General features: G+C 43.0%; 1 protein-coding gene across 5 annotated transcripts in view; it reads right to left on the bottom strand.

Annotated features, from left to right (window-relative positions):
• The window catches only part of MAST2 (microtubule associated serine/threonine kinase 2), a 229096-nt gene that overhangs the window by 25818 nt on the left and 187780 nt on the right, over positions 1-15498 (bottom strand). For 4 of the 5 annotated variants that reach the window (XM_087446021.1, XM_087446020.1, XM_087446019.1 and 1 more), the window contains 5 exons: positions 9441-9516; positions 6949-6969; positions 5055-5133; positions 2711-2865; positions 723-798 (listed from right to left, as the gene is read on the bottom strand). In XM_087446021.1, the coding sequence (XP_087302147.1) occupies positions 723-798; positions 2711-2865; positions 5055-5133; positions 6949-6969; positions 9441-9516 (407 nt within the window). The remainder of the gene's footprint in view (positions 1-722; positions 799-2710; positions 2866-5054; positions 5134-6948; positions 6970-9440; positions 9517-15498) is intronic. The other variant, XM_087446018.1, reaches the window with a different exon arrangement.

Consider the following 15498-nt stretch of genomic DNA (forward strand, 5'->3'; position numbering starts at 1 on the left):
GGTGTACAGGCATTTGGTGTTCAAAAAAATCCAAATGGGAAACAAGGTCCTAGTGCCACATACAAGGAGGTTTATAGCCAAACTGCAGAGTTGTGCAAGACTATTTTTTCTCAACTATCTCAGGATAGTAAACTACTTTCCTCTCCCAGCATTTTCTTGCTTGAAAACACAAATCCAAATGTGAGTAAGCAACTCTGAGATCTCTGTCTCCCACCTTACTGTTCCCTCTGGCCAATGTCCTGCCAGTCCAGCAGACCCCTGCCTGTGCACTCTCTGGTGCCCGGTAATGAAGTGCTGCTTAAGAAATCTGCAGCGAACGAAGGTGTTCTCCAGAGGGCAAATCCCTCTCTGGGGGTATCCGGACTCGTGGATCCTGATGTGCATGGTTAAAAACAAGGTCTCCAGCTCTTTCCTTCCCCACTAATATTTGGTGGGATACCTTTTTGACATTTCCCTCTAGAGACTTTTCTTCCTAGGGAGTGGAGAAACAGAGGCTCTGCAAGTATAATCCCCAAACTCCAAGCCCTCTGCTGCCTTCCTCTTCCCTACAGTCTGGAAGCCCCTGTGCTTGTATCCTCCTCCTCTGTGGGGCCTTTCTGCTTTTCTTCTTGATTACCTCTGGAGACAGCACTCCATCCCCTCAACCCAGTCTTCACAATGGCACTGGCTGGAGGCAGCCATCCTCAGGGGCATTACCAGTATCCTTTAAAATAGATCCTTACCTTGGGGAATCTTTCTTTGTATACATGATTCATCATTATTATTTCACTGTCAAAGGAAACTGGGGACCGTCCAGGACTAAATAAGAAAGAAACAACCATGTTACTTTAGTGCCATGGAACTACCAAAAAGAAAGATGGCCATCTCCAGAGCCCCTGCCCTCCCACTGTCTGTAGTACCCACACACTCCCACCTTAATTAGTGGTGAGTTCTAGAGCCTTCCTTATTCTTAGAGTTGCCAGCACACCTTGTTCAGCTCAAAATGGTGCCATCTGGAACTAGGCTATCTTCTTGTTAAGAAGCCTGGCCTTCACAAAGGCCTCTGCCAGAGCCTGAAAAGGTCTAAAAAGGAGGACACTGCTCCTGAGCGCACTGGTGGCTTTCCTAGGATGACCTCCCCCATAACAGGACTCTCTGGATCTTCTTCGCTTTGGCCAGTGGGATTGGGTAAACCCTAGATGTTCTAGGAATCAAATCAAATCAAATCACCACCAAAACAACCAAAGGAAGACAGTGTATACCTGTATCTTTTCCCAAACAAGCTGCAGCTAATGGGGCTAACTTGGGCTCTGCCCTGGGGGATGAATGAGGCCAATCCAGTCTGTAGTCAGTAATAAGCCTGGGTCATCTAAATCTTCCCCTTTGGCCCATGTGTGGTTACATCCCTTTAAAGGATTTCAAAGTTTGAGCCACACAACTGAATGGCTATCTAGGTCCTGCCCAGTTTGGTGCCCCTGACACGTGATCCCAGCTGAGCTAGGTTCAGAACTGATCCTCTCTGCCTTTCCTCCCTGGAGTGGGCCACAGCTTGCCTGCTGCATCAGTGCACATTACTAAGTACTTTAAGAGTAATATAGCAGGGATTTCCCTGAGGTACTTTAGTCCTCTCCATTTCAAATAGTCCTTCACCCAGTGTGGCTTGTGGAGAGCACCGAGATTCAGGTGTTCCTCTGTGAGACAAAGAAAGGCCCGGGATCCACACTCCACACTCACTCATTTGTATTTCTGATCCTTTGCACTGCAGTCCTAGTCATCATCTTCATTAATCTCTGAACTTGAACTAGTCTTTGTGGTCTGGCTCAGCTCACTCCATGACACTCGCAGTGCTGACATTACCGAGGGGATTCTTCCTGGGAGGCACCGCTCCTCTGGGCCCCCACTCTGAACATGTTAGCCAATTTACTATTTCCCAGGGACCCTGGAAAGCTGGGCTCAGTCATTAAAGCGATGTTCATTTTAATTTCCACCTCTTTCCTTAACCTGGAATTTGGCACAGATTTACCAGCTAATGCCAAAGAGAAGAGCCAATTAATCTAAGGAATTCACAGATAACTCAGCTGTTAAGGTTTGTTTGGTTTGATGACCCCGGTGATTAATGGGAAATGAGGCAGATTCAGATGAGCATTTAATTCTGCTTCTGTAATGGGCTTCTTCCCCAAGTCAGCCACAAGAGTCTTCAGCAGCAGCTTTTCAGCCAGCCGAGTTCATATCCCCTGGGTCTCTGGATCTTGCAGCCAGGTAACCATCAGAATGAATGATACTATGACTCTCCTTTTACTGAATGGATTCTAAAGTATATTTCTACTCTTAACTACTACTTTCAAAGGGAAAAAGACAGGGGCCACTTGACAGCATCATCAGGTACCTCTTAGGGTGGTGAGTTGAGCTGTACGTGAAGCCAAAAAGGGCTTGAGCTTCACAGGACTTGACTCATTCGAGCTGTGCCAATGTGCTATGCCAGGGGCTGGCAAACTATTACCCGCAGACCAGATCTGACCCACTGCCTGTTTTTGTAAATAAAGTTTTCATAATGTCTGTGGATACTTTCACACTATAACAGCAGAGTTAAGTAGTTGCCACAGAGATTCTATGGCCTACAAAGCTTAAATTATTTACTGTCTTGACAGTAAATAAGTTTGCTGACTCCTGTGCTGTGCAAACAAGCTGAGTTCCACAGGTACTGGGGCCGGAGGCAGAGAGCACCCCTCACCTGAGGCTGCGAGAGCGGGGCCGCATGGCTGGGGACTGCCGTCCCTCCTCATCCGGTACGTTCTCTGTGCTGAAATGCTTCGTCAAAAAGTGCAGCTCATCGGCTGTAGGCTGGAAGGGCAACTGGTGCAGCTTTTCCTGTGAGGAGCATGATGACTAGATGGGGAAACATTAAAAAACAGCATTAAAGACATGTCTAAAGGCAGTCCTGGAACAGAGAAGGACTGAAAATGGTCAGGGACTTCCCAATGTAAACCCAAAGTCAACCCAAAGCAGGCATTCTTTCCCATGCTCCCTTTAGCCTCCATCGTGCACGACCCCATTCATCTCTACCTCTTCAGAGCACTCAATCCTGAAGAAGCCAAGATAACCAGAGTCCTTCACGAGTCTTGGAGGGAGTTCAACCCAGACATTCGTAAGTGTGAGAACTGCATAACCACCTAGGGAACCTCTTTAGGTGGCAAAAAGCAGGTTCTTCTGCATGGACTCTTTGCCCTCAATGAAGTTTTTGGCTAGTTGGAATGGCAAGTAATTAATGAATCATGCATCCTATTTTAGGAAATGTTCTAGGTATGCCCTGCCTACAAATGACATCCTTATAAATTTTCCCTTCCACAACCTTGAGAGAGCCCCTGGGATGCCTCAGCAATGTTTCATTTTGGCTCTTATCCAAAGGACAACTGGCTTTGCTGAGGCTGTGAAGGCTGGCCCAGACTCTAGGGACACTGTAGGCAAGAAAATCCAGCAGGGAAGAAAATTACTTTTAGATCTGGAACCCCAAAATTAGACTTGACCTGAAAATAACTGAGAATTCTAAGCATGGCCCAGTGACTGAGATTCCAGACAAGAGCCCACTGCCAATCACAAGAGACCATTTGTGGGAGTGAGCTGAGCTCCTACAGGCATCCCACAGATGTAGCTCTTGCTGTGGCAGCTCCATCCAGTGCCAGGATCAGTGAATTTTCCCTACCTGGCAAAACTATCTAAGAGAGCAGGCAAGTCTAATACCATTGGCTCAATTTCTGTTCACCAACTGATGAAGGATCTGGGGTTTAAATATCTAAACCCATTGAGAGTCAAAGCCGCAGCACCATACGGAGACAGCTCTGTTGCCACATCTAAGCCTCAATACCAAGTGAGAAATCAGAATTTTTTGGCTAACAGTGCACACTTCTCTCATGGAATGCTATAACATATGAAGTTGTAAACAGCTCGTGGAAGGTCTCCACAGGGCTCTGTCTTGGCCACATTTTTATAAATGATTTAAATAGAAATTGCAAAAAGTATCCTCACCCACCTGCAGCTAGTATGAAGCAAAATTGGTATTTTAAAGTATCCCAATAAAATAAGCTGGAGCAACAGGTTGAGTCTATTAAAATTTATTAAACAGGGAAAAAAAATATATACATATCACATACATATATGACTCTTATCTTGGGTCTAAAAACATCACCTGTTTGAGTAAAGGATTATGGGGAAAAGGGTATTTACTAGGGAAAAATCTAAAGACGAGATCTTTGGATTAATTTAAGAGTAATATCTAGGTCAAGGGAAGAAATGATACTCCTTTTATCTGCTTGGGATTCATGAATCTAGACAAACTGAGCTGAGAAGACGAGAAGAATGGTAGAAGACACGGGGAACCGGTCATCCAGTCTGTGGCCTGATTTTACACGGCCTGCAAAGACTAAGATACTTACTATTTGGCCCTTTACAGAAAAAGCTTGCCAACCCTGTCATCCTGGCTTCAATTAAAAGTTGCTCAATGAGGAAGATTCATTTTAGGGTCAACTGCGCATGGCAGTAATTAGAATATCTGTTGTTTTTTAGGCTAAAACTTTCTCTAAAAGAAACATAACTAGAAGTTTTAGAGACAGGCCCAGCCTTTTTGCTGATACACATCAAACTTGAAAGAAAAGGATGGAAAAGGAGGAGGAGGGTCTACCAGGCCTTTGAGACATAGGAGGAGTTCCCTGTTCTTGGCTGCAGTTCTGGGAATAAGGCAGGGGGAGCAGGGGAACCGTGCCTAGGAGCCCCCATGTCTGGCCTCATTGGCAAAGTAGAAGTCTATCCTCAAGCCCTCCTCTGACTCCACTAGCAAGAACTGACACCCAGAGAGCATGCTGGTTAATTCTTTCTAAGGCATTTAATGGATCTGGCCATGGTTGTTCAGGGGCATCAGCCCTCTGCCCTCATCAGCCTAATCCCCAAGGAACCTCTGTGAGTTTGGCTTTGGAGGAGAAGTGGAGAACCACTTTGCAACACTGTAGGGACAAGCAGCAATAACATTTTGGGAAGTATTTCCTCCGTGTGAAGGACATATGGCCACAGACTTGGCTACTTACCGAGACAGTAGAGCTAGGAGTGTTGGTTCCATAGCCTGAAGAAGGCAAAGAGGCCAATGACCAGCGCCGTCCATCAGTCCTACGTAAGAGAAGAATATTAGGCAGTTTCTACAGGACGCCACCCTGAGCCCAGGACCTGCCTGTCTTTCCATCAGCACTTTTTGGGGCAACTGGCTCACTGGTAGGCTCTTCCTTGTCTCAAGACAGTACTTCTCAGTCCAGTACACACTTTCACATCTCTCTCCTACATAGGGCCTATTGTTGAGTGTTTTCCACTCAAAGACAGACATCTCCGACCATGAAGGAGTCCATAACTTTGAATAAGAACATCTGTTATGCAATACCGTGGTTTTGGAATAAAAATCTTTGTATTCTCGACGTATTCACTTTTAGAGAAGCAATGACAGAGGACTCCAGCTAAAGGCATCATCACAAGGAGAGAACTGCCACTGCAATGCAGCTATTTCCTTTTTTTGAAGGCTCCATGTGAAAGGCTCTTTGGTCTTCCCCAGGCTATGGGGTTGACAACCAGGAAGAAGTGAACCCTGACCTGGGTCTGAGTATTAATCAATCAATGCAAATAGTCAAAGGCTACCTAGGAGCCATTCATCTCTGAGAATGTTTGCCAAAGAGTGACAGCAACCTTACGAAAGAGGAGTGAGGTGGCACAGCTCTGGCTGTATATGAGAGTTTGGGGCAGGCTTCCTGCTGCTCTTAAGAGGATGTACCCTTAAGCTCCCATCACAGAGAACCACAGTTATTTGCTTTGCTGCAAAGGAGAGAGAGCAAGTACGCATCTGGTCTGAAGCTTTTATAACACAGACAAGTGATTCTTTCCTGGACTGTGGGATGTGCTGTTACACAAGTGTTCTTTCCAGTGGAGCTTGGGGGTAGAGCCTGCTCTGGTTGAAGCTAGAGAAAAACTTCTTTGCTGCTACTGACAGAATCTCAGAATATTAGTGGTGGAGGACCATTAGCAAAGAAGGACCTTTAGAAGTTAAATTCAATACCCTCAATCTTCAGAGAAAACCCTAAGACTCAGACATTTGGATGATTTGTTCCAGGCTTCATAGTTAAGGGGTGTGGGGGGAGGCAGGGAGGAAGAAGAAAAAAGAAGAATCAATCTTGCTAGAGCTTCTCCTTTTGAAGCACTCCTCCCACCCCCACCAATACCTAGCAGCTTTTCCTATTGTGTTCCTCAAGGGGACAGCCCAGGGTTCCATGCCACATGCACATGACTCAGACTTCATGCCACCCAGACAGTCAGCTCTGCTGGAACCTAGTCTCTGAGGCAAAGAAATGTCCAGGAGGCTGCTCAAACATGATGTTCTCTCTGACCTCTCTGTTGGGTCCTGGGAGCTCTACACAAGAAAGTAAGTCAATTCCAGGAAAACAGAGCTCAGCAAAGATGGGACTAGTCTAACTCAGGGAGGGATTTCTCAAACCCTTGTCAAATACACTTTTTCACAGATGATTTTTCTTCCTTTAGATAGAAATGGAAACCAATTGCATGGCAGCCATTTTTCTGTAAACCGAAGAGCAGGGGCCACCAGAGTCAGAAAGAAATGCCACTACAGGCTGCCTCCATTTCCTCTGCCTGGTTATCTCACAGGGCAACTGAGGAAAGTTGTGGGAATGAGAATGACTTGTCCTTAGGCTCAGAAGCTTGGAACCACGCAGCAATTCCTGCCTCCAAGCATATGAGCTCTGAGCCTCGGTTCCAGCAGGTAGAGGGCCTTGGGGCCTCTTTGCTAGAAATGAAAGGCCAAGTGTTCATATCCACAGTCAGAAGACTCATCACAACCAGTTCTCACCAAGCACAAAACCACAAACCATTCCGTCTGGCCATGCATAGCAGTTTCCCAGCCCCTCTCCCCATCACATCCGCTATTACCTGTCTGTTCTGTGGCCATGGCTGTAGTGAAAAGACATACATTATAGTGAGAATCAAAAGGAACCAGAGAGACTGATCTGTTTGACTCCTGGCATTTGGTCTAGTTTGGCAGAGGCAAACCTTCCATTTAGGAGTGTGGAAGTTTGAAATGAAATTGTAGGACTGATGGGTCTATCCTTAGTGTTCATTAAATCTGTCTTTTGTGTGATATTTCAAACTCATGTGATCCTATTAGGCTCAAGCCTGACCTCAGTAACCTAGAAACCACACCTCCCGAGTACCCTGTTCGGCAGGGTTGAAGTCTTCCTCTCCACCTTCACCAACACCTAGCTGCTTTTTCTATTATGTTCTGTAAAGGGACAGCCCAGGGTTCCATGTTCCATGCACATGACTCAAACTTCACGCCACTTAGCACAGACCTATGTGGATCTCAGTGGTAATACCTGATCCTACTCTTAAAGCCCAGGGAATGAAGCAGATACAAAAGCACCAATGAAACATGCTATTCCCTCTGTCTGGAATGGTCTACACACCTGTGTCCTCACTCCCAACATGGCAGGCTCCTTCTGATCCTTCAGGTCTTAGCTTAAAAGTCAATCCTTCTGAGAGGCCTTCCGTGACCACCCAAGAAAGATTCTCCAGCCCCATTCCCTCCATATGCTTTCATGCAGCATCATGTTCCTTCCCTTCATGGTGCTTATCCCAGTTTATAATAAATATTTGTTTGTTTGCTTGTTTATTATTTTTCCCCAGCACTCATTCAGTCAATAAGCATTGATGGAGTGCTTATTATATACCAGAAGACACAGCTTTCAACATATTAAGGCATCTCTATTAAAGGTGCTTTGATTCTGGTTAAAGGGCAACAGAAAACAAGAAAATAAGAAAATATCAGGTATTGAAAAGTATTAGTTTGAAAATAAAACTGGAAGATTTGATGGAGAATGCTGGAGAATGCTCCTTTATATTGCATGGTTAGGGAAGGCCTCTCTGAAGAACTGACATTTAAGATGAGAAATGAAAGAGAAGAATGAGTTAACTAAGTGAAAATCTGAGGGAACACCATCCCTTACAAAGGGAACAACAAAAGCACAGATTCTAATAAGTTTCAAGAAAGTAGGGGTTATGTCTATTCTGTTACCACTATACAACTAAGTACTCAGCATAGTGCCTGGGCCTACTGTGTGCTCAGTAAATATTTACTGAATGAATGGGAAGTGACTCAATGCCACATAGAGATCAGTCACAGGTCTTGCTATCCCAGCTCAGACCTAATCTGAGGCTACGGTTCACACACAGTCAAGGCAGGAAGTCTGGGATAAGTAAGAATTTTCAACTGGGCTGGAAAAACAAACACATCAGTCCAGCATATTCTTACAATGTAAAGTGTTCCTACCTGGATCCTCAGTTAACTACTACAAGTTACAGGGGGTACGATAGATGAGTCCACAGGACAAACTCAGATGATATTTGTTTTGAATAAGGCAACTGGGTCAGGAGGGGCACAAAGTCAGTCACACAGAATACTGGAGAGGATTTTTTCTGCGTTGTCATTTGAACAGTGAATAATGCTGTTTCAAGGAATCTGTTCTTTTTATGTTATCTCTTTTAAAAAAGTATAGAAACTGCTCTGGCCTCAAGCTGTATATATCATATATACTTTCCAAATCTAAAGCCATGATTTTTCTGGAAGTCTTAATGCCAGAGACTGACTGTAACCCAGAATATTTTTAAAAATAAAATCAAAGAACACGAACTTTGCCAAGAAAACTTCAGAAAATGTTCTGAAAAGTAAATCATTTGTGTATGGAGCCTTGGTATGTGGTTTGGATGACTCATCTCAGTCAGCTCGGTACCTCTCCAGAGGCCAGGTGGTACCCTACAAAGGGCTGAGCTGCCAGGATTGCTACCAAGGGCCAGAGATAAGTCTATATCACTTCCAGAAAGGGGTGAAATGCATGGAGAAATATAAGCACAGCTCTGTAATGCAACAAATCTTTCTAAATTCATGGGAGCATAAGTGAAGACCCTGTAGTTTCTTTACCTCGAAGGAGAGAGGCATATAAGGCCCCTTCCAGCTCCTTGTAACTGGCTGAGTTAGAGGAGGAAGAGTGTAACGTGGGTCCTCCTGGGAGGAGAGCCCATTTTCTCATCCATCACACTAGGACAGCTCTCAATCGAGAGCATAATGTTTTAAAACATACCCCGAGAAAACCAGGGACTTGTACTTAGGATTATAAAAATAAATCCATTTCTAATATCTACTTGTCCATTCCAACATTCAAACACACATACCTAGGGCAACTAGAAAGCAAAACTTGAAGAAGATGATAATGACCTGGGCAAGGAAAGGAGGAAAAGAATTTTGATAGCTGGTAGCTCAGGTAACACATTTGGAAAGGCAGTGCCTCAAAGGAGGAAGGTGACATTTAACTGACATTCTTGCAAGTGCCACATATGTTAGTCATAGAGGAAGTTTTCTATCAACTTACCTACGGGCAGGAACAAAGGAAAAGTGAGCAGGTGCATTTGGAGAGAAATTCCGGGGGCTGTCCAAAGGACTGTTACCTGTGGACAGGTAAAGGAAAAGAAACTATATGTGAGGTTTGCTTCTGAGGAGGGTTGAGACAACCTTTAGGGAAGAAATGTTCCCCTAGCATTGGCAATTAGCACATATGGTTATTCTTTTCAGGCCCACCATCAGTTTAATGATTCTCTCTTTGCAAAAGTTTGGCAGCCCAGAGGTTTCTCCTTTCTTCCCAAGTTGCCTGTACCCATCTATGTCTCTCAGACACCCATTCTAGATCCAGCAGCAGCTTGCCAATTTCCTGCCCTCCTAGGAACACCTCAGGCTCCAATCTGCCTAGTAAAGTTAACTCAACTTTCCAAAGGCTTGAAGAACTCATTCAGTGCAGACGGCACAGCCAAATACTCAAATATTTCTCAAAAAGCAACAGGACTCTTGGTCCAAAAGTCTCTTGCACATATATCTCTGTACACTGCATCCAAGGGGCTAACCCAGAAATATGGTGTGGTTAAGGGAAACTGAAGTTCTCAAGTAGGGACTTAGGACAGCAATGTTCCTTAAAATAGTCCATACAGAAGGTCCCCAAGCCTGCAAAGCATGTAGGAATGCGATGTAGGAATAACCTCCATCTCTTCATTAGTTTTCATACGTCCCCTGGAACTTGCTAACTTACAGCTCAAAAGCTTTGAACAAAACTGTGTGCTTACCTTTCCACTAGTCACAACAGTTCTCGAATTTAGGCCTGCCACACTTCCCTGGTCTAACTTCCAGTTGAGGGCTGGTATTTAGGAGCCCCTAGACAGCAGAAGCTGTCAATATGTCTCTACCCGAAAGGCCATATCAAAGTAAGCACCACATTCCATGATGTGCTGACCACTCTGCTAATCCCGGCCCACCACTCCACTTCTGTGCTCACCTCTGTGAACTAACATCGGCTATGAGGAACTGCAGCCTCTCAGGGGCCTGGTAGTTCAGCATGCCCTAGGTTTTTCTTGGACAGTTTGTTTCCTGTATAGGCTATGGATGTTCCAAGGTGCCACAAAGCCGCCCAATTGTTTCCCATTATCTCCATCCAACAGGGCCTGAATAGCACTTAATGTCTTTTTGTACTGATCTAGGAAAAACCAGCCTCTCAAACAATGCCTCACTACCCTATGCAGTACCTCTGTATAATTACATAAAGGCACTCTCTTTAGGAGAACTAATTAGGAAGAGGCCTTTTTGGGTTCCACCCACCCCCTTGACCGGGAGTCTCAGTGAGGTGTACAACCTTATGCAGTAGATCTGCTCTCAACCTAGTACTGACTCTGGGTGTTCCATGCTCTGGGTCTAGGGCTATCTCCTAAGGTCTGTTCCCATCTCCTGGCTAGCACAGGCCACCAGGGTGTGAGAGAAGTGATCTGGAGTAGTTGTTTCCTTAGCCAGGATTTAATAAGGATTAGGCCTCCTCAGAATTATCAAGGCCTTCTTTTTTTTTAAATCTCTATTCTTTTTAAATAGCGTCATCTCAAAGATTAACAAGGAACCTCAGTTTGATCCTTGACATGTAAAGCCTTTTGTTGGTTCCCAAAACTACCCAGCTAAAGCCTCAAGGAAATCCCTGGACCTGAGTATCCTACAGAGACTGGCCTTCCAAGACCAAATGTGGTTCTGGTTATAGGATAGAACATGAAGAATCTTCCAGGTGCTCACTGTAAAGGTAGAGATTCATAGAACACACATATGTCAGAAATAACTAACACTAAGAGGAAAAAAAGCTGCAATAGTAATAATAATAATAATAATAAACAGAACACCACTGACATGTGAGGAAACTTCAAGCAGCCTAATAATCCTTCAAGGAGAAGAGAATGGGGGATACAGAAAACATATTTTAAGAAATGGCTAAAAATTTTCCATTTTTTTTTTTTCCTAAGAAAGAATCCCCCTGAGCTAACATCTATGCCAGTCTTCCTCTATGTTGTATGTGGGTCGCCACCACAGCATGGCTGCCAACGAGTGATGTAGTTTGGTGCCTAAGAACCGAATCTGGGCCGCTGAAGGGGAGCGCACCGAACTTAACCACTAGGCCACAGGGCTGGCCCCAACAATTTTCCAAATTATAAACCCACATATCCAAGAATCTCCAAGAACCCTAAGCATAAGAAAGAGGAAGAAAACTACACCAAAGCACATTATATTCAAATTGCTCAAAAATCATTATAAAAAGAAAAATTTTTAAAGCAGCTGGGTGGTGGAGGGAGGGGTGGGGTGGGAAAGATGTTATATACAGAGGAACATAGGTAAGGATTCTCATTGAAAACAATGCAAGAAGAAAATGGAACAATATCTTTAAATTATGGAAAGAAAAATAAACTCTATCAACCTAGAATTCTACACACAGCTATTGTGTAATAAAGAATTTGGTGGCCTTTGTCCCTAGTTCCTGGGAGTGAGCCTCTAAATCCTTGGAATTTCCTAAGTGACAGGAGTGTCTTTGTTATTCATGGTGGGGCCTGATAGTTTATGTGAATGAGATGACTCAGGCTGGGGGCTGGCCATGCCAGAAAGACTACCCACATGATTAGAGGGTTGGGGCTTTAAGCCATCTGATATCAGTCTGACCTCAAGGAAATGGAGTGGGGCTAGACTTAGTTCAAACACACAGCCAATGAGTCAAGCAATCATGTCTACATAATGAAACCCCAGTAAACACTCTGGACACCAAAGCTTTGGTGAGCTTTCCTGGTCTGCATATTGTTTACACATGAAAGTGCCAAAAGGGTGACACATCCAGACTTCATGGGGAGAAGGCACTTCTTGGAAGCTTCACATGTGAGGCCCTCCCAGACCTTGCCCTGTAAGTCTCTTGTTTTGGCTGGTTCTGATTTGTATCCTTTTTGCTATAATAAAACTGTATTTGTAAGTATAGTGCTTTCCGGGGGTTCTGTGAACATTCTAGTGAATTACTGAACCTGAGGAGGTAGGGGGAACTCTAAATTTGTATCCAGTTGGTCAGAATTATGGGTGGTCTGAGAATCCCCAAGCTTGCAGCTGGTATCTAAAGTAATGATAGTTTTGTGGAAGATTGTGCCCATAACCTGTAAAGTTTGGCCTAATTCTGGACTATTAGTGTCAGAAGTCACTGCACCAGTGAAAATATTTTTAAAAAACAAAGGTGAAACAAAGATCTTTTCAGATAAAAAAGCCAAACAAAATCCGTAGCAGCAGACCGCACTACAAGAAATATTTTTAAAAAGTCCTTTAGGCAGAAGGAAAATGATACCGGTAGAACATGGATCTATACAAAAGAATGAAGAGCACTGGAAAACTTAACTACATGGGAAAATACATAAGATTGTTTTCTTATTATTTAAATCTCTTCAAAAAATAATAATGTTTAAACAAAAATAATAATAAGGTAGTGTGGGGTTTATAACATATGAGAATAAAAACTTTGAAAACAATTACATAAACGTTGGGAGGGGAGTAATGAATAGTATTATTCTTATACTATATGTGAAGTGGCATAATATATGGTGATAAGTTAAAGATATAGACCATACATGCTAATGCAACCACTAAATAACAAAGAGGTATAGCTCATAAGCCAATAAAGGATATAAAATGGAATCGTAAAAAACATTTAACCCCAAATAAAACAGAAAAAGAGCAAAACAGAAAAAGAGCAGAAGGAAAGGCAGATGGCACAACTAGAAAATAGGAAGATGACAGATTTCAAGTAAATCATATTCAACAACAACTGTAAATGCAAATAGTCTATAAGCCCCAATTAAAAGGCAGAGATTATCAGACTGGATAAAAAAGAAAGAACTTACTAAAGAAAATGAATCAATATTAATAATCTTCCAAAAAAGAAAGCATCAGTCTCAGATGTTTCACTGATGAACTCTACCAAACACTAAAGGAAAAACTGATACTAATTCTCCAACAATGGAATCCCACCATCTGGAAGCTGATGAAATAATGAACAGATTATAACCAGCATTCCTTCTAACTGGCAAGGCTCCAACAGACTTCAAAAGATACTATTCCAACACCAACTGGGTGTCCTGCAATTCAATTCTGACAACAAGCACAGGGAGTTAGTACAGACCTGACAGGTTAAGGGCAAAGTCCTCAACAAGACTGCCTCACTTCCTACACCAGTCACAAATCACTCGGGGAGAGAGGTACCCAAGGCCACCTGTACTTCTGATCTACTGACTATAAATTTGGAGGTTTCCACATCTCCTGCCTCTAGGTTCACTAATTCATTAGAACAACTCAGAGAACTCAGAAAGTGTTATATTTTTATTACAGTTTTATTATAAAGGATACACACAGGTGAGGTCAAGGAAGGAATGCAGAGCTCCTGTGCCCTCTTTCTCGTGGAATCAGGGTGCATCACCCTCTCAGCACATAAATGCATTCACCAACCAGGAAGCTTTTACTCTGAGCTTTGGTACCTACAGTTTTTATTGGGGTTTCACTACATAAGCATAACTGATTAAATCATTGGCTGCACAAATGAACTCAATCTCCAGTTCCTGTTCTCTCTCCAGGAGGTTGGGCTGATCCCAAGTCCCAAGTTTCTAATCATCTGGTTGATCTTCCTGGTGAGCAGCCATCATCCTGAAACTATCTAGGGGGCCACCTTGAGTTGCCTCAATAGCATAAAAAAGACAATCCTATCACTCAGGAAATTCCAAGGTTTTTTGAAGCTCTGTGCCAGAAACCTGGGATAAAGACCAGAGAAATTGTTTATTATACAACAAATGTTAAGTCCTAAAAAGTTTGTGCTATCTTTACTCTGTTTTCTTTACTTCTCCAATATTCATTTTACCTTAAAAAGGCCAAAATCACTAATATGAAGTTTGTGACAGAATAAAATCAGTAATTTGAATTAGTCTTACTTTGAGGGAAGATTAAGATGTTAGAATATTAACATCTTGAAAAAACTATTTAAATTGATTCTTAAAGAATCAATTTACATTTACATTTCTGATGTAATTATATTTACATTTCTGACTTACATTTACAGTTCTGATGCCAGAAAAATCACATCATTCAGAAGAACTCTTTCTTAAAAACAGCCAGGAGCCAGCCTGATGGTGCAGGGGTTAAGTTCGTGCCTTCCGCTTTGGCGGCCCAGGGTTTGCCAGGTTCGGATCCTGGTGTACAGACCTATTCACCACTCATTAAGCCACACTGAGGCGGCATCCCATATAGAAGAGCTACAACTCTACAACTATGATACACAACTATGTACTGGGGCATTGGGGAGAAAAAAGAGCAAGATTGGCAACAGATGTTAGCACAGGGCCAATCTTCCTCAAAAAAAAAAAAAAAGCCAGATGGTTCAACAGGACAAAAAATCTGATACAAAACCCAGCAGCCCAGCAAGCAGGCCTTTTCAACTTTACCACACAGTTTAGCAGCTGGATGAGATAGTTCAAAGGCAAGTAATCATCCATGTCAGAGAAACAAGTTATAAGGAAACATATAAACAAACGAACAGAACTGGGAGCAGTCAGGTGACCTTGAACCAGTTGCTTCACTTACACAGTTACTAGTTATAAATAAACATGATTATATAGTAAGCACCTGTGTAAACACGATCCAGGCTGACAATGCCATCTTTCAAAATCCCTCTATGTAATCCTGCCAGTCAAACCCCTCCCCCTCCCAATAAAGGCTAATATTACCCTCACTTTTATGTCAATCATTTCCTTATAGCTTCACCAAATAAGTATGCATCTCTAAATACTCGAGTTTAGTTTTTTCTCATACAATTTTAAAAACTGAGATATAATTCACATATGATAAAATTCACCTTTTTAAAGTGTACAGTTTGGTGGTTTTTAGTATATTCACAAAGTTGTACAACCATCATCACTATCTACTTCCAGAACATTTTTATCACTCAAAAAAGAAACCATACCTGTTAGCAGTCACTTCTCATTCCCCTCTCCCCCAAGCTCCTGGCAACCACTAATCTACTTTCTGTTTCTATGGAATTGCTTATCCTGGACATTTCATAG

Source organism: Ceratotherium simum, chromosome 22, assembly GCF_057802395.1.
Source record: "Ceratotherium simum simum isolate JZ-2026a chromosome 22, ASM5780239v1, whole genome shotgun sequence".
Classification (NCBI taxonomy): domain Eukaryota; kingdom Metazoa; phylum Chordata; class Mammalia; order Perissodactyla; family Rhinocerotidae; genus Ceratotherium; species Ceratotherium simum.